Source organism: Pipistrellus hanaki (genome assembly GCF_964339955.1).
Source record: "Pipistrellus hanaki genome assembly, chromosome: 3".
In the NCBI taxonomy this organism is placed as follows: Eukaryota; Metazoa; Chordata; class Mammalia; order Chiroptera; family Vespertilionidae; genus Pipistrellus; species Pipistrellus hanaki.
The window spans coordinates 171,420,708-171,440,279 of NC_140505.1; the positions used below are offsets into that span (position 1 = coordinate 171,420,708).

The 19,572-nt window shown below is 41.3% G+C and overlaps 1 protein-coding gene across 1 annotated transcript in view; it reads left to right on the forward strand.

Moving 5' to 3' along the window:
• Positions 1-19,572, forward strand: part of ANO2 (anoctamin 2) — a 277,160-nt gene that overhangs the window by 235,390 nt on the left and 22,198 nt on the right. The window contains exon 19 of the mRNA XM_084878468.1: positions 7,352-7,497. Coding sequence (XP_084734594.1) covers positions 7,352-7,497 — 146 coding nt within the window. The remainder of the gene's footprint in view (positions 1-7,351; positions 7,498-19,572) is intronic.

Consider the following 19,572-nt stretch of genomic DNA (forward strand, 5'->3'; position numbering starts at 1 on the left):
TACTAGATAAGAGTATTTGGGGTAAAAATATAAGATTATACAGTTGTAAGATTAACTGTCTATAGTATTCATTTCCTACTTCTGAGAGCAATTTTTTAACATTTTTCCAAAGAAAAAATTTAAAATGTGAAAGACTATCTAATTGATCTTTATTGTAGGTCAAGCAGTCCACTATAATTGATCTCTCTCCTGAGGGTACAATATTCTCATTAGATTCTGCGTGTGTGTTGCTGAAAGTACCACAACTACAATGTTGAGAATCTTATCATTCAGCAGCCCTCTTGAATTAGAACTGTTTCCCAATCTTCAGCCATTTGTGAATCAATTTTTAAAATTTTCCCTCATATCTACCTGAATAGCTATTTGCATATCAATTTCCTCTAAACAAATTTTATTAAAATCCATAACATTTCTAAAAGAAAAAAACGAACATAATCAGTTGCCACAAATAGCAAATAACAATTGAAATAAACAATAAAATGAGAACATTATTAACCAATGACATTAGCCCAAGAGCTGCATTTTCTTTCTTATCCACTAGCATGGGGTGCTGTTAAAGACATACCAGCAGCAGATGGATTTTCTCCTTGACTGCAGTCAGTGGGATTGAATGAGAGCAGGAAAGGAAATAGCTTTCCCAAGTGCTTTAATAAGATACAAGACCAAGTGTAGAGATCTTCCAAAGGTGTCACATGCACTACTACTGGAATGCATCCTTTGCTGGAAACACTGGTTTAGAGTAATAGTATTACCTCCTAATCCCACAGATCTCCACAAGGTTGGCACAGATAGCAGGCATGTGCAAGAATCCTGCACACTCATCCTTTGGGACCTTGGATAAGCTTCTCCATCAGACTCTCCCTTTTTCCACCCCTAAATGTGGCAAGTGTCCCAGACAGGGCCACTATGTAAAACCAACTGTGTCCATGTACCATCCACCTGGCAGTGTCACATCTCACCTTTGCTGGGCCTGGTTCAGATGTCCTGTAGATGGAAAAACAAAGTACTTCTCAGGGAGACAGTGAAACCTGGGCACCAGGAACACATGACAAATCTGGGTTATGTGGTCTGGTCTTGGACTATTCTCGCTCTTGCCACCCAGGCTCCTGGGCCTGAAGAGTTGTAGCAGATGCTTTCTAGAGAGGAGCAGGGTGGTCTTAAACATTACAGGCCCCTTGATAATGCCCATCAGCAGTGACTTCTGGGATGACTTTGTGCATGGTGAGAGGCAAGGCAGAATCTGATCTCATGCCATTTATTATCTCAGTCCATTGTTGGGAGTTCCCTCATTCCCACCCCCTCGTGCCATCCCATCCTTTCCCTCTTCCATATGTGTTTGTGCAAAATATACTTTGAATCCAAACTGCGTGGTGCCTTTAAAACAGGGGTGGGAATGTCTGGATATGGCCCACTAAATCATTTGGTCTGGGTCTGCCGAGGCATTAGGGGTGAGTTAAATGTTTAACCAAATGTAGCAGGGTAATTTTCAAGTTGATAATTTTATATAGCCAGTAAATTATGTTAAAAAAATATCCCATGGTTCTTGACAGAAAGAGAAAGATTCCCCATCCCTGAAACATATGCCACATGACATCCCAACTCCTCGCTATAATTTTATTTCAAACTAGGTCCTATATTCCTTGAAGCAGAATTGGAAATAGGCTTTGTATCATTCAGAAAGATGAGTGTGTATGTATGTGTGTGTGTGTGTGTGTGTGTAAGGGTAAATGCCAGCTTCTCGCCTGGGCAAAGTCTGGGATGGAGAGAGCAGGTAGAGCAATATTTCCACTGGCAAAATGTCTCACATCCCTATTCTTACTAAAAGCACAAAATCACATCCCAAAATAGCAGGAATATAACCTTGGACACAGCCAGTAAGATTTTATAAACTCTCTACTTTTTTTTGGTAAATGTGATAAATATTATCTTTCAAGACATAAAACAGCTCTTTAAAGACATCGCAGGCAGTGGAGGTCTGTGTTCTCCTCAAATACTGTGGAATCTGGCCATGAATCCAGAGTTTAGGGAACAAATTTGAACCTTGTCAGGTGTCAAGAAAAGGAATACACAGCTCAGAGGTTGACATGTTTCTCTTCTTTGGCCCATTTAGGGCCTGGTTCTGCTTTCTTTAACAAGTCTCGCGGTGGCTGTGGAACCAGGGTCTGTGGACGACAGCCTGGGGCCCGGATTCCTGTGGCAGGAGGCCCCAGGTGGGACAGACACTCCCCATGGTCTTGGGGTGAGCCTAGGCAGCACAAGCAAAGGAAAGGCTCTGAGCCTTTTTGGACAGAGTTTGTCAGACTTGTCATTATAAAAGGGACAGAAAAATAGCAGACAAAAGGATAAGGGGGTAACATCAAAGAAGTTATTTTAACGAGCGAGTGCATCATACGGTTGGAATCATAACCTGAAGCTTTCCAAACGACCCATCTGTATGTTATACAACGTGCAGGATTCCTGTTAAATGCCACTCTTGAGGGGCTTTCTGTATCAGCTTTTTGAATGGCTCCCCCTCATCATTTTTGACATTCCCCTTGGTATATTACACTGCTGACTGCATAGTTCCTCCGGAAGCTCTCTGCTGCCCTCTCCCATGCCATGTGATCTTCCAGTTGCCCTCCTGTTCCTATGACACTCCTTCCTAGCCCTCTGAGGCTCCTTTCCATCCATCCTTCCCTTAACTCTAGACATTTTCCCCTCTGCTCAATCCACATGTGGTGCTCATTGTAGAATTTCAGTTGTCTCCACGATGATTCTCAGATCTTGAGCTCAAACCCAGACCAGTTTTTAGAGCTGTAGACCTATATAACATTGCTTACTAGACTAACTACAATATCTTATGGCATCCTCCACTTCCAACTCCTCATCCCCTTTTATCAAAATTGCCTCTTCTCTAGTGTTCCATGTCCTAGCAAACTGTGTCACCATCCACCATATGCCCAAGATCCCTTTCATTTTCATTCTCCTATTTCCACATACAGTTCATCACCGGCTTCTTAACTCTACCTTTAAGCATGTCTCAATCTGTCTACATCTTTCCACATCCATTGCAATCACCTAGACTCTGCTTTCATAATCTCTTGCTGAAGCAAACAGGATGCCTTCAATGCAATGAACTTTTCTTATCTTTTGTCTTATCTTTTGTCACTTCCTCTTTCCTTCTCTGTGCCCCAAACATTTTGAACTTTCAGTCCCTCCTCTGAGCCATTTTCACATTTATCTTTGGCTGTTGCACAAATAATTCCCTGGGCCTAGAGCATACATTCACCTGTCATACACAACTCTCACTCTTTTCCATGCTTTTTCTTTCATCTCTTGTAATTTATTTGATTTATACATCTCTTCCTCTGGGAAATGTCCTCTTCTTTAGGCAAAGTTAGGTTTCTTTGATATCTATGCATATAAAAGCCAAGCGACTGGAACAATGGAATGACCAAAATGACTGGTATCTATAACACACCCTTCCCCCTAGCTGGCCAGGCCCCTGATTGGCCCCCCACCCCAGTCGGGGGCAGGGCTGGCTGGGTGAAGAGGCTGCAGGAGGTTGGCTGGCCAGCCCCACCCCTGATCAAACACCCCCCCCCCCCCCCCCCCCCCCCGATCAGGGACAAGGCTGCCAACCTCTCACAGCCCCACTCTTTCTGCCAGGCTGGCCCCAATGGGGCCCTGATGGGGGGGGGGGAGGGGGCAAGGCCAATGGCCAACCTCCCACTGCCCCTCCCTCCAGGTGTCCCACCCCTGATCAGCCCCAATTGGGGACAGGCCAGCTAGACCCCATCCATGCACAAATTCATGCACCTCTAGTATTCTCATAATTACCTAAACTTCTTCCTTCATAATACTCATTACACATTATTGTCAACACTTGCTTGTGTTCACTTTTCTATCTAGAATACCTCATCAAATATATCAGATATCTTATTGGTTGCATTTATTTTTTTCCTAGAGAGCATATCCATAAACTGGAATCTTCTACACAGCTATCAATCTGTGTTTGATTCAACACCTCCTTTTTCTGATGGATTCCTTGTTTGCTGGGTTATATATATTGAATTTTTTCTTGCTGTATATCCTTGGTTGGTGAAATTCATCCTCCTAGAATATCATGAGGATGGATGATGCATAGAAGGATATCTTTTAGGAAACTTGCATGTGTAAAGGTGTTTTTATTCTGCCTTTGCACTTGATGTATACTTTGGTTGGTTATAGAATTCTGTGCTAAGATTTTTATCTCCTTAATGTTAATACATTTCCCTAGAATTTTCCAGTGTTGATGGCTGATGTTGAGAATTCTAATACCATTTTGATTTGAAATAATTTTTAGAGAACTTATGTTTATCCCTCTGTACCTGGAAGCTTTTAGAATCCTTTTTATTATTCTTAGATTTCTGAAATCTTATGGTGATGTGCTTTGGCAGAGATCCATTTTTTTTTTTTAACCATTATGCTGAGTAGGTTCTTCCAACCAGAAAATGTATATTTTTCACCCCAGGAACATTTTCTTGTATTTCTTATGTACTTTCTTCCCCACCATTTTCATTTTCTTGATCTTGTCTTTCTCATTCTACTGGAGTTCCTAGATTGATTAATTTTCTTATCTTTCCTATGGTTAGTTTGTCTTTTGTACTTTTTTTTTTTAGGGTTTATTTATTTTTAACTTCTGTTATTTTATTGGTTATATTTCAGATCTAGAGTTTTCCTGGTTCTCCTCAAAATAAACTTTTTGTTACTGCTGATGTTAGAAAGTGTTAGTTACTTGGAAAATATAGGTGGACAGATATTCCTTAAACAGTGCATTGATCAGTTAATACCAACTACTTTGGGTGATATCTGGTGCCTGCAATTTTTGAGCCTTTCTGATATTTTGCAGCATAAGCTGGCTTGCTTTTCTGTCCTGTCTTTTACTATAAGCACTTGGTATACAACCATAACAACTTTGCTAACTCTTCATTAATGTTCATTTTCTAAGACATTCATTACATCTCTCAATACACTATTGTATTCATGACTGTTTTCTTTAACCTTGTGGTTTCATACATTTTAAAATTCATTATTATTTTTGTAGCATTTCAGAAATAGATAAGGATTATGTATGTGTTCAATTTTTCATGTTTAATTAAAACACTAATTAGTTTTTACTAAAAATTTAGCCAAGTTTTCTGATTACTGATATCTGGAGGAAAAGTCTCAATTTGAGTTCTGGTTCTAGACCTCCTTTTTCACCTCCTCCCTCCTTTTCCACTCTGTCCTTCTTTTTCTCTCTCTTCCTCTCTCTTCATCCTCTTCTTTTTTTCTGACTCACAAATAGGGTCTCAGCTGGTCTACTCAATTTGGCTTCAGAATCTTCAGGCTCCATCTGGGTTTTTCTCAGTTTCTTAATGTCACAGAATTATTGCTTGCTGAATTATTATGAAATATTTTATTTTACTGCTGCTTAAATGGATCTCAACTTATTCTTTAAATCCTCCTTTGCTACTGATGGTGGTGATGGTAGAGACAATGATAGATATATTTAGTGAGCTCTTAGCATGTACCAAGCACAAAGTGCAGCATGTTACATATATTGTCTCCTTTAATGAATCCTGTGGGCTAGTTAACATTTGCTCATTGATAAGAAAATAAAACTTATGGAGTTTTAATAGCTGGCTTAAGAAACTACAACTGGTGAATTGTGAATCTGGGCTTTAAACAACTATTTTCTGACCTCAAAGATCAGACTTTACCCACTACACTGTACTACATCTTCTTGATGGCAATTGATATGAGAAAGACATTGATTAGAATGTAATTTTGAATTATTAGATTTCCATAAACTGTTAGAAGCACTTTCTAACAATAGATGCCTAATGTTGACAGGAGTGCTAGTCTGGAAATAGCCACACAGGGGTGGCATGATCTTGTGTGAGGAATGTGGAAGGTGGGGGTGGTGTCCTGCATTTAGATGGAACATGGACTTCAAAATCCCTTTAAATTCTTCAAATCTATCATCTGTCTCTTCTGCTGTTAGTTCTCCAAATTATCTCCTAGAATTTTTCCCATAGACTAGTTAGCATAATTGGCAGCCTTCTCCATCTAATTTCATTGTCTATATATTGTGTATCAATGGGAGGTATGAAAAGACTATACCCTCAGATATATTTTAACATTTAATATTAAAATGATAATAGCTACCATCCATTGGATACTTACCATGTCAAGATTCTGTGTTAAAAATTATATAAACATTCTTTCACTTATTCCTTATACCAACTCTAGAGGCTGGGCCATTATTATCTTGTTATTATTCTAGATGAGTGTTTGGCAAACTGCGGCTTACAAGCCACATGTGGCTCTTTGGCCCCTTGAGTGTGGCTCTTCCACAAAATACCATGGCCTAGGCAAGTCTATTTTGAAGAAGTGGCATTAGCAGAAGTTTAAATTTTAAAAATGTGGCTTTAAAAAGAAATATCAATCGTTGTACTGTTGATATTTGGCTCTGTTGACTAATGAGTTTGCCGACCACTGTTCTAGGCCAAAAAAAGTCCTGCATGCGATTGATTTAGTCTGCTTGGGTTGCCATAACAAAATGCCACAGACTGTGCTTAAACAACAGAAACTTATTTTTATCAAGGTGCTGGAGGCTGGAAGATTCAAAATTAAGTACTAGAAGAATTTAGTTTCTAGTGAGGGCCTTCTTGCTGGCTTGCAGATGACCACTTCCTCACTGTGTCCTCACATGGGGAAGGCAGAGAGGTCACTGTATCTTCCTTGTTTCATAAGGGTACCAATCCTATTGGTTAGTACCCTGCATTTATGACCTCATTTAACCTTAAATATCTCCTGAAAGCCCTGTCTCTAAATACAGTCACATTAGGGTTTAGAACTTTGATAAGAATTGGAAAGAGAGTGATTTAAAGACATAGCAGTGGTAGACAGTGTTTTGCCTTGCTTTAATGGAAAGATCGTGTCATTTGTGTTATCAAGACCTGAAAAATGTTTTACTTTGGAGAAGAGTATCTTTCTATTATTTTCTGGATACCCTCTCTTCCCCATGAAGAGGGCAGATAGGTCACCTGCTAGATGATAAGACTATCTCAGTATTTGGCAGACAGGACCAAGTCTCTTGTTGCTTATTAAAATGCAAGAAGAATTTAGTTTCTTTCATGATCCTTTGAGAGGGAGCCTTTCATTATCCTGATGAAGGACCTCCTCAGGTTGTCTTTAAAAAAAAAACATTTTCCTTCATATCTCTTTATCTGTCCTTGGATCAGAGATAACTTTAGTGCCAACACTTAGTGTGTTTTTCCTTTCTGTCTGTAGAACTAACTCTGTCCTCCAAAGGCTTTTGGTGACTGGTCTATTTCTTTTCCAGGAAGCTAAAAAAACTATTTCGGAAGCTGAAAGATGAAACAGAACCTAGAGAAACTGACTCTGCCCATTCAAGACACCCAGAGCAGTGGGACCTAGACTACAGCTTGGAACCATACACTGGACTGACTCCAGAGTACATGGAAATGAGTAAGAGATAGTGATCTTTCCTTCCACTGGATGCAGGTTCAGACATGTGGTCTGGGAGAGGAGTGAGGAGAAGGTTTGGGAAGGTTTGGGAAATGACAACCACTGCACCTTCCTAGGCTTCCTGGTTACACAATGTCACCTTCAGTGCCACATAAAAGTAGAGGAGGGTGCAGCAGAAAGAATCATGGAATGAGAACCAGGAACAACTCTTATCACCAAGTTGATACTAGGATGATAATCTCTTCTCCTTGAGCTTCCTCTCCTCATCTTGAAATGAGAAATTTGGTCCCTCAGGATCCCTTTGCATGGCTTCTATCATTGATAAAGCTGAAATAAAAACAGTGAAGTCTAAAATTTAAGGACAGAGCTTCCATTAAGGAAAAGTAAATTAGTCCTATCACACTTGGGATAAGAGTTACCATGTTTCCCTGAAAATAAGACATCCTCCGAAAATAAGACCTAGTGCATGGAAAGATAAGAGATCCCCTGAAAATAAGACCTAGTGCAACTTTGGGAAAAAAAATTAATATAAGACACTGTCTTATTTTCGGGGAAACAGGGTATATACATCTTTGACATGGAGAGTACAGGAGAGTCCCTCACTCTGATAAGGTAGGTCTGGGTAAGATGTCAACTTTTCTCTAAAAAAACCTGAGGATATTTAAGGTTGAGAAATAGATTTCTAGTTACTGGGCCTCCAGTTGTTCTTGAATAGGCTTTAAAACAGGAGTGCATATAGTACAGACTGATAAAACACAGTGGTTTTATATGTGATTTAGAAGCCGTGAGTTTTCCATTATGAGAAGTGTCCCAACTTAGACTAGCTACTTTCAAATTCCTGGCTACTTTTGAATAATTCTGATCTTTTATTGAGGTGGATATTTGAGAAACCTCTTTCTAAGACTTGGAACTAATGAATTAAAAACATAGGACCAAGAGGTTAGACATATAATCTAAACATTTATTCAATCTAGAGTGTTGGAAAACATCAATCAGCTCCAACAAAAGATTCACTCAATATCTAACATCATTGTATTTGCATGATGACTCCTGCCTACTTTGGTTAATCACTTTTTAAAAAATATATATATTTTATTGATTTTTTACAGAGAGGAAGGGAGAGAGATAGAGAGCTAGAAACGTCTATGAGAGAGAAACATCGACCAGCTGCCTCTTGCACACCCCCTGCTGGGGATGTGCCTGCAACCAAGGTACATGCCCTTGACTGGAATCGAACCTGGGACCTTTCAGTCCGCAGACCGACGCTCTACTGCTGAGCCAAACCGGTTTTGGCTGGTTAATCACTTTTAATAGAGGGCCACTAATGCCTTTCTGGGCACCAGGTACTTCCCATCTTATTTCTAATGGATATTTATCCTCTTCTGTGTTGTAAAAGTGTGTGTGTGTGTGTGTTTATTAAGGGTAGAGAAAAGGACTTATTCCTTATAGCTTTAGATGACCTCAAAATTTCTGTTCTAGCCCCGGGGATCTAAAATTCCCGGCAAAACCTGAGCTTTGTATTCTAAATAAACTCACCATAGAAGAAACAATCATTGTGTCTGTTTCAGGAACAACAGGCAAAGAAAACATCAAGTCCCAGTTTATGTAAACACATAGCTCTCTTATGCTTTTCACCTTCAGTTAAGTGCTACCTCTAATCCCTCTCCAACTAGATATTTACACAGAGATGATTACTTGTATTTAAGATGCTATTCTATGCCTGCTATCCTCTCAGTAAAAATTGGCTGCCAGAGATTTGAGGCTTCCATTTGAAAAAGGTTTATTTGAGAAATCTTTTAGCCCTGTCTGCCAACCTCCACCTTCCAATTCCAGTGCCCTGTCTCCCCACCCAATTATCTGTGTAGGTTTTACATGGCTGTCTGTCCAGATAGCTATTACAAAGCTTTCTCTTTTGAGTGGTTAAGATCAGAGACCCTCGAGCCAAGTGCCTTAGGTTCAAAACCTAGTGTTATCACCAACTAGCTGGGCAGCTTTAGGTAAGTGGCCAACCTTTGTGTCTCAATTAGCTTTAGCTGTAAATAATAATAATATCTACTTTATATGATTGTTGTATTTAATAAATCAATATCTGTAAAGTTCTTAGAAGAGTGTCTAGCACATATAAAAACTATGTGAAGTGTCAAGTGTTGTTTCTCTTAATGGCCCTGGCCCTGGGCCCTAGGAAGGCAGAGTATCAATACTAAAAAAAGGGTAATATGCTAATTAGACTGGGAGACCTTCAGGACATTCTTCTGGACAAAACCATGGTGGCAGGGCTGAGGTAGAGGTGGTTACAGGTCAAGAGGGTAGGGCAGTTGTGGGTGATTAGACCAGGATGAGACGGCAGTTGTGGGTGATCAGGACGGTGGGGGGCGGGCCGTTGGGGGTAAGCGGACCACAGGGGAACCAGTTGGGGGCAAGCAGACCGTCAATGGGGGTTGGTGGTCATCAGGACAGTGTGGGGAGGGGGACAGTTTGGAGTGAGAAGGCGAGCAGGGGGACAATTGGGGGTGAGCAAGCCAGTGGGGAGGGAAGGTGGGGGTGAACGGGCCAGCAGGGAAGGCAGTTGGGGGTGAGCACACTGGCATGGGGGAGCAGTTGGGAGTGATCAGGCTGACAGGGGGGGCATTTAGAGATGAGCAGGCTGACAGCAGGGGGCAGTTGGGGGCAAGCAGGCCAGCAGGCAGAGTGGTTAGGGGCAATCAGGCAGGCAGGTAAGCGGTTAGGAGCCAGCAGTTGCAGATTTTGAGAGGGATGTCTGACTGCCAGTTTAGGCCCCATCCCTATAAATCAGCAGTAGGACATCCTTCGAGGGGTCCCAGATTGGAGAAGGTGCAGTCTGGGTTGAGGAAACCCTCCCAAACCTCATGCACGAATTTTGTGCACTGGGCAACTAGTAGGGAAATATGCTCCAATTTGTGAGCCATTGTATTATTAAATAGACAGCTACTCTCTCAAAGTTGGGTAATTAAAAATTCATGAGAAGATGAAAAAACAACAACTAGTAGACTTGGTGATTTTTGGCAAAAATTCACACCAAAATTATAGAGAGTGCAACCACCAACTAATTAATGATTTCTATAGAGAAATCATTAATTAGTTGCTTTTCCGTCTCAGCATTGCATTTGATACATACATTGATGATATATTGCTCACATATCTGTCCTTCAGCAGACACACTCTATTATATTCCAAAGATCAGTCAGTAGGGACTAAGGCTTATTGATCTCCATATCTTCCAGAGTCTTGTACATTTCCTGGCACATAACAGGCAAATAATATGTCTGATAAATAAAAACAAATGAATGAATTTATTTTTATTTATTTTAAATTAAATTCATTATAGGGGCCTTAGTCGACACCATCATTAGGTTTCAGGTGTGGTTTCTATGTTACAAGATCTGTATATTGTACCTTGTGCCTACCATAAGGTGACCAGACTTCCCGCTTTTGGTGGGACAGTCCCGATTTTTAACAATATGTCCCGCGTCCTGTGGCATTTTAAAGAAGTCTCTCTTACTCTTAAACGTCCCACTAAATTTTTCTGTTTTAGGAGTCATACAGCTTTAATATGTATCACTCCAGTTACTTGAAGGGTTTTGTCTTGGTTGGACATCTAGAATATATTGTCTTCTTGAACATATTTAACATTGTTATTGCAAGCTCATGAAAGCAGACTTAATTTCTATAGCAGAATTGTAGATTTCCATCAATAAACAATTTATACCTGAAAAAAAAAAAAAGAAGTCTCTCTTATACTTGCTCTGATATAGAAGAAAATGTGAGTGCTTTAGGGGCAGAGACTGAGCCTTATTTCTCTCCAGCTACAACACTCGGCACAGTTCCTGAAACATAGTAAAAGCTCAATAAAATATTTCTTGAATGAATGTCTCTTTAACTCTTCTTCCTTTAGCAGCAGGGAAATAGAGACCTTGCTTCTCTTTAGGATATCTGGTCCAGCCTTCCTTTTCACCGTAAACATTTTTATATGTATTTCTAATATGCAGCAATTTTCATCTCCCAAGAACAAAGTAAACCCTGTTTATTATCAGGGTTTCCCCCTCAAAGAAAAGTCACTTCTGGTTTTAATTTGCTCCTTTGCCTTCAGGGATCAAGTCATTAGTGGAAGTGGACAGAGTGGAATGCTCTCACTCAGACTCAGGATTTAAGTTCAACTCCAATTTCAAGTCTTTCCCTCTGTACCGCCCCCTCCAAGCCATCCCTGAGGCTAATAGTATGTCAGTACCCGTGCCAGGCACTGAGGACACAGAGGCAACAAATGGGCCTAGGCCCTGCAGGCCCTAAGGATCCAGTGGCAGAGAGAAATGGACAGTCACAAGAAAGGACCTGGTTGTCATAGAAAAAATGCAGCTAACTTCTTGCTTTAAAGGTATTAGGTCTTTGCAGCTTTTATTTGACTGAGCAGAAGTGTGTGACAGAGAACTGGCCACTCTAGTGTGCCTTTGGCCTGTAACTACCCACTCACTGAACATCCTTGGGTTTTAGAAACTTCCAACTGAGTCAGCACAAAGTCAGTCTGGAAACAAGAGGCTCCTCTCCCAGCCATCATCTCAGACTTGTTTTGGGGCTTTAGACAGGAACAGGAAAAGAATCCATCTCCGGGAAAACATGTCTCAGCCCTCCTGACTGGAAACTTAGTTCCTGTGACTATTTTCTCAGTTATCTACCACATTTGCGGCCCCACCATCCTCCAGGCCCCTCGCCGAGAAATCTCCGCATCACTGTTCTTCACTTTCTGTCTCCACACAGTCCCATCGAGCTGGTGGGTCTTTCCCCTGGACTATCTCCGGAAGCTGGTCCTGTGGGTAGCCTCTTAGCCTCCTCTACTTGCTGCTTTTTCTGCTATACCCTCAACACAGTCACTTGCGACCACCATCCCACAACTGCCCTTTTTATTATTTCAGAGGGTAGTATTGGTTTTATCATCCATTGTTCAGAAACTTCCAGAGTCTCATATCCTTAACAAAGCCTTCGTGGGGCATCCTGTCAATTTATAGAACCCTAGTCCTTTTATGCATACCAGGGCCAGCCACAATGAACCCCATAAGCCATCTTTTTAAAATATATTTTATTGATTTTTCACAGAGAGGAAGAGAGAGGGATAGAGAGTTAGAAACATCGATGAGAGAGAACCATCGATCAGCTGCCTCTTGCACAGCCCCTACTGGGGATGTGCCCGCAACCAAGCTACATGCCCTTGCCCGGAATCGAACCCGGGACCTTTCAGTCCGCAGGGCCGATGCTCTATCCACTGAGCCAAACCAGTCCCGGCCATAAGCCATTTTTTACCCATAGCCTTTCATGCCTGATCTTGCATATTTCCCTTGCCCTGGAATTCCTTGTCTTCCCATTCACATGACCATATCCAGCTCTGTCTCCTCCCAAAAGCACCTTCCCTCCGCTAACTTCACCCTTCTCCCCATCCTCAGTATTTCAGCTCCCACCCCCATAACATTTCAGACAAGCTGCCTCCTAAATCAGTGATGTCTGTTGCTAATTAACTTCAGCGGGCAGCTTCCTCCAATTGCAAGGCCTTGCACAGCCCCTGCCACAGCATGGGCACTGGAAGTGTATTGGGTAAACCAGTAAAGCAGGACTGAATAAACAACCTCAATTCTAGTCATGCTGACATCAATTCTCATTTAATGGGCTGCTAATCCAGGGAGTGGATTATCAAGAATGGTGGTTATCCTTGTTTCTCTTTCTCTGCCTCCTCCTTTCAAGTCTCCTCTTTCCCTCTCCCGCCCTTCACTTCTGCCTTCTCCCCTCCCCCCTCACAGGCCTATTATGAACTCCTTTCCAGCGAGGAAGCTAGGGAAATAAGAGAAGGTGTAATGTGAACCCATCCATGCTGTTCATAGGTGGCAGCTCTGGAAAACAGCTTGGTGGGAATGAAGACTGAGTTCACACATGTCAAAACTTAGTTGGAGGCACTCATTTCTGCTATCCCCATGGATAACGAAGACTTGGTGATAGTAATTATACCACTACTTCTGATTTCTCTGCGTGCGTGTTTTCAAAGTGAAAGTTTCTTTTATTTTCAGATGGTCCCTGTAGGGCAGATCAGTATCTCTCCTTCCCATCTTTCCAGGTTGTCAGGTGAGAGTTGGGTGTTAATTCAGGTCTGCCCTTATCTAGCAATGTGACCTTGCACATGTCAAATATCTCTTTGGACCTCGTTTTCCTCCTTGACATTATATTTGACCCTTGAACAATGCAGGGGTTGGAGGCACTGACCCCCCACACAGTAAAAATAAAAAACACAACACACCTACATATAGCTCTGGCCAGTGTGCTCAGTGATTAAAGGTTACAGGTTTGATTCCCTGTCAAGGGCATGTACCTGGATTGCAGGTTTGATCCTCAGGACACATGCAGAAGGCAACCAATGGATATTTCTCTCTTTCTCTCTCCCTCTTTCATTCACCTACCATCCCCCTTCCACTTTCTCTAAAATTTAATGGAAAAAAAAATATCCTCGGGTGAGGATTAATATATTTTGTACATTATATGTATTATATACTTTATCTTTATAATAGAGTAAATTAGAGAAAAATGTTACTAAAAATCATGAGGAAGAGAAAATATATTTATAATACCGTATTTATCAGTACCATTGAGTTTAAAAACTCTGCAGTTTAAACCATGCTATTCAAGGGTCAAGTGTATAGGCAATTAGACCAGATGAGTTCTTCCTTGCAGAGATGCAACTCACTGTTCTGTGGTCATAACCAATTATGTAATAAGTCACAAGCAATGCACTACTGCTAATAATATATTTTTAAAATACAAAGTAAAACAGTGCTAATGCCACCTCACTTGCTCACATTCCTAGATTATTTTTGAGTGAGAGAACAAGGGAGGTTTCAGAACATGGCTATGCCAATAGAAGTGAGTGGTGTGCATAATCTTTTTTTCATTGAGTATCTTGATAATAATAAAGAGTTTCAAACTACTGGGCCAGGTGACCTCCAGGGTCTCTTGTAGTGCTGGCTTCTGAGTTTTTACATACCAGCTGGACCATGCTCCTGGGAGCCAAGAGGCCCAGCAGGTGATGCCAATTGCCTAAGGTCACCTCCTCAAAGGCTCATTCGTGGAACCGAATCTACAGACCATTCAGGATCCCTAGGAGCTTGGGCTTCAGTGAGGGGATGGGATGGAGTGAGGTTTTCTCCTTTCTTCCCAACAACCTAGACCTCCTCAATTCCAGGAAGGCCCTTGTCTTGGGCTTTGAACAAAAAATGAGAGCAGTGAAACCAAAGCAGCCCATTCCCTCTGGTGTGCCTGACATGGTGATCCCTGGCCCTGCTCTCAGCTGTCAGCTTCCTTCCCCGTGATCCCCAGGACCACCCACGCAGACAGGAAGTGCGCTGAGCCCACTGCTAACCTGTCAGTTGTAATGGTGAGGCAGGTCATCAGTTGAGGGAGGCAGCAGGGAGAGATGTATTATATTTACTTTTTCTAAATTGTGCTGGAACCAGGGCCCAGGGCCTAGCAGGCATGGGGGAGGGGCCACGAGGTGAAGGGGGATCTGGGAAGGAGGGTAAGGCTGGGAGGAGGGGGTTTTGGGGGTAGAGAGGGTAGAGAGCTACCTCTGGTCAGGATTCCTGGTGGGGATGGGCTGGCTCCAGACAAAGAGAAACCTGAGAGTGAGGGATTAAGCTGGAAAAACCTGTGAGGGGAGCAGCAAGCTTTCGAGGGAATCTCCAATATCAAACCCTTTTCCTGAAGAGCTTACTAAGAAGGACTTCAAGGGTAGTTCCCCATCCCCCACCTCTGAGGGGAGAAAAGAATGCTGTCCCAGGAGCAAGCCTTGACATTAATCATCACTGTCCCCAACCCCAAAATGGGGCTTCAAAGCTGCTTTGCCCCAGCCACTCACAGCCCAGTTGAGATTTTCCTCAGGGCCCTATGAGAGGAAATGTTTCAGTCGCTTTAAGAGCTGCTAGCAAAGTTGTCTGGACACTTGCAGCAGTTGAATTTTACAGATTGGGATTTGGCACAAAAACACAAGCCTGAATTTAATCCTATAAGAAGAGTTTAGTGACAACTTCCCAAAGGACTCTCCTGATAAAGTCTTATCACCATTTTATCAGATAAGTCAGTTATGCTATTGTTGGTTCTTCTCAGCTGAACACCAATGACTTAGATTCCTGTTATTCACTATATTGTGATAGGCAAGATTTGTGTCATTTATTCACAGTAGTACTTACCCATAAGGCCTGGCACACAGTCGGTGCTCAATAAATGTTTGATGAAGAGGAAGACACAGAAAGAATGAAAAAAAGTCACCCCTTAGTGAGGACCTTGATGACAAAATGACAGTTGGACTTCATAGACATCAACTCTTATTAGCACTCTTCACATACCCTGACTGTATTAATTTAGCTGGGATAGTCTACTCCTTTTCATGCCTCCAGGGGCCAAGATTACTTATTTTGAAGTACTTGTAATCAGGAAATGCTATCCTTCTAAATAAGGGCAGTTCTCCTACAGCAACTCAAAATAATGAACTTATTGTTTAGGTAGTTCTGGCAAAATATCCTATGTAATAGTCAACTACTGCTATGATAATGCTTTATAACAAATACCCCCAAAGTCTCAGTGACAGCACTGAGACAGAGAATAAAGAACAATGGAAAGAACTGGTTCCAGACATCACTAGGGACCCTCCCCTGGAAATGATCAAACAAAAGTGGCCTCTTATTAAAAAAAGAATAGAAGGGATGAGGCTTCAGATAGAGTGATAACTTAGGTGACACCTAAGATTCCTTCCAACTTCAGTGTTCTTTGGTCATGTGTGGTAGGGATCACACTAGGTACGGGTCTAGTAATAATTAATGTCGTTTTAAAACATTAGTTTAAAATCTTGCTTGGCGTTGACTTGTATTGACATAACCTTCAAACACGTGGTATCTACAGAATGTGTGAAGTGCAATTAACAAGTTTTGCTTGAAAAAGTTTGTGTTTGGTTTGGTTTTTGTTGCAAAACTAGGGCTAAGAAGATGGCGGATGAAGAGCATATTCGGCACTGCATGCTTTACGAGTTCCAATTAGGAAGAAAAGCAAGTGAGGCTGCAAAAAACATCTGTAGTGCTCTTGGTCAAGATGCAGTTAGCGCCAGAAAATGCCAGCGTTGGTTTGAGAAATTTCGCGAGGGAAATTTTTCGTTAGATGACAAGAGTGGTCGAGGCCGTGTGTCCAACTTTGATCAAGAAGTTCTTCAAGCTCTTTTGGTGCAAAATCCTCAAATTACCCAACAAGAGCTTGCGACAACTTTAAATTGTTCACAAAAAACAATTTCCAATCAATTGCGTGCACTTGGCAAAGTCCAAAAGTTTGGAAAATGGGTTCCTCATGAGTTGACCGACAACAACCGTAATCAAAGAGTCACAATTTGCAGTTCGCTCCTCTCTCGTCAAAACCGTTTGCCGTTTTTAGAGCAAATTGTTACTGGAGATGAACAATGGGTGCTGTATGTTAATTTGAAAAGGCGGCCTCAAAGGTTGGACAAAAATGAGGCTCTGCAGCCCACGCCAAAACCTGACTTGCATGCGAAAAAAGTGATGTTGTGTGTTTGGTGGAATTTTAAAGGAATTCTTCATTATGAACTTTTACCATCTAACCAAACCATTACAAGTGCAGTGTATAGTGCCCAATTGGAAAGGTTAGCCCCAGTTTTAAGAGAAAAAGAACCCGCGCTGATTAATCGGAAGGGCGTAATTCTTCACCACGATAACGCACGACCGCATACTGCAAGAATCACTGCTGAAAAACTGCGCCAGTTGGAATGGGAAGTTCTCCCTCAACCTGCATATTCTCCTGATATTGCCCCTTCCGATTACCATTTGTTTCGTTCTTTGCAAAACTTTCTTCTTGGAAAAAAATTTAATAATGAAGAATGCCTCAAAAATGCATTGACCAAATTTTTTGCATCAAAATCACAAGAATTTTACAACAGAGGGATTAAAATGCTTCCTGAGCGTTGGGCACAAGTAGTAGAAAACAACGGCAACTATATTGTTGATTAAATTTTGTTGTATTGTTTAAATAAATTTGATTTTAAAAAGTATTAGAAAACAACATTATTACTAGACCTAATAATTTCCAAGTTTCCAACTGAGGCTAAATATATAAAACTATTCCCAAGGGTGCCTTGGTTATAAGTGATAGAATATCCCAGATGTCCAATCGTTAGTGCTGAAGCCTGCACATTCTGTCACAGAACTCCAAGTTTTGTACTATAAGGCAATGACTTAAAGAACCAGGAAATTCCTTTCCCTGGGCCATTTTGTTTATACAAAGTGAGTCATCCTACCGGATAGTCAGGCATCTGCCATCTTTTCCAAATGGCACCTAAATGCAGTTCAGGCAGCATCCAGGGTTGCATTCCAGTATTTCTGGGAAGTAGCATGAGTCACAGGTTATTTCTCTCCTTTGGCTTCTGAAGCATACTTTGCTCATCACTATCTGTTATAGGAGTTAACTCTTCCCATAAATACTTAAAAGAATATATCTGGATGCCACACCCCTCAGTATACCACAGAAAGTTTCTGACATGCAGGAGATGCCCAGTTAGTGGTTGAGAAATGAATGAGTGAATGAATTTTGGACCACAACCCAACTAACTAGAGTAATAAGGGATGGATGGATGGATGGATGGATGGGAAAAAGGATGGATGGATGGATAACTGGTCCTCACATTCCCATTATGCAGGTGTATAGAGTAAATAAGAGTAAGGCAGGTCATTCATTGGTTCACTCAATGAACATTTATTAGAAATTTACTAGGCTATTCTCTGGAAAACAGACATGTATCAATAGATCCCACCAACTCAATTCTCTCTAGTTTTAAGAAGCTGAACTAGGTCCATTGATGTAAGATTTTTGAGGTGGCATAAATGCAGGCCAGTGGGAGCAATGACACAGAAAACCGCAAGAATAGAAGACATGTATAAATGCCTAAAAACATTTGGAGAATGGAAGTATCTGTATGAGAAGAATATAAATCAGATTAGAGAAGATCCAATAAAGGAAACTTCAGATGTGAGAGTAATCAGGGAGGCAGAAGGGACACTGCTGCGTTAAGGTTGAATATTTACATCTTTCCTTGGTAAAAGGACATTGAATTTGGTTGATATAGCAAACTATCTTTGTTTCCCAGCTTCATCAATTGGTAAGTGTGTGGCCCTGGAAAAATATTTCACCTCTCTGAGACTCAGTCTTTTCACTTGTAAAATAGAGATAATGATACTTGACACTGAAGATCACTTTATAAACCAGGGAGCATGCTGCCTGTACATGACAGATGCAGCTCCTTGATTTCCAAGGGCTTAGAGTTTAGCTTAGAGGATAGGGAGGGTAAACACTGGGCAGATTTTTTTGAAGACCATTGTCCAGGCCATCAAGCTTCTTTTGGCCAAGAGCCACATTCTCCTGCCCCTTTCTGTGTCCATCAGTAGTGTTTACTTCTGAAGGCTCTCATGACTCTATCCTGGCTCCCAAAACAGATTGGAAGGCCTCTCATGGACTGATATGTGTCATGAGATCCCCTGTTATAACTAGACTTTGACTGCTTGAGTAGCAGGACTCTTGGTCCTCTCTACATCTGAAGAAGCTAATATTTTACCATTTATGTGTGAGTGAGGAAAAAGTGGGGACTAAGTCTCCTTTAATCACAGAGAAATGAAGAAAATGTGCTTTGCCAATCTATCCCAGTGTTACACTAATTTGTATGCAATAAACTTGTAGTACTTAAGCCATTCATTTCAAGCATGTTTCTTCCTGTTATGACTTCCAGGGTTTCTGTATTGAGCAAAATCCATTGTATAAATGCCATGCAGATTGAAAGGAATTCCATGCATTGTCTCTATTTCCTAAGTAATTTGTGAATTTGGATCAGTGGGTTTGCAGGAAAGATCTTAACAACCAACCATATAACAAACCTTTAAGTGCCTCTTTTACTTGTCCTTCAAGTCAAGCCCAGTGATTGTGACTCTGTGAAGCCTCATGGACCTACTGGTGAGAGTGAGTTACTCCTGCCCCAGTGCTCCA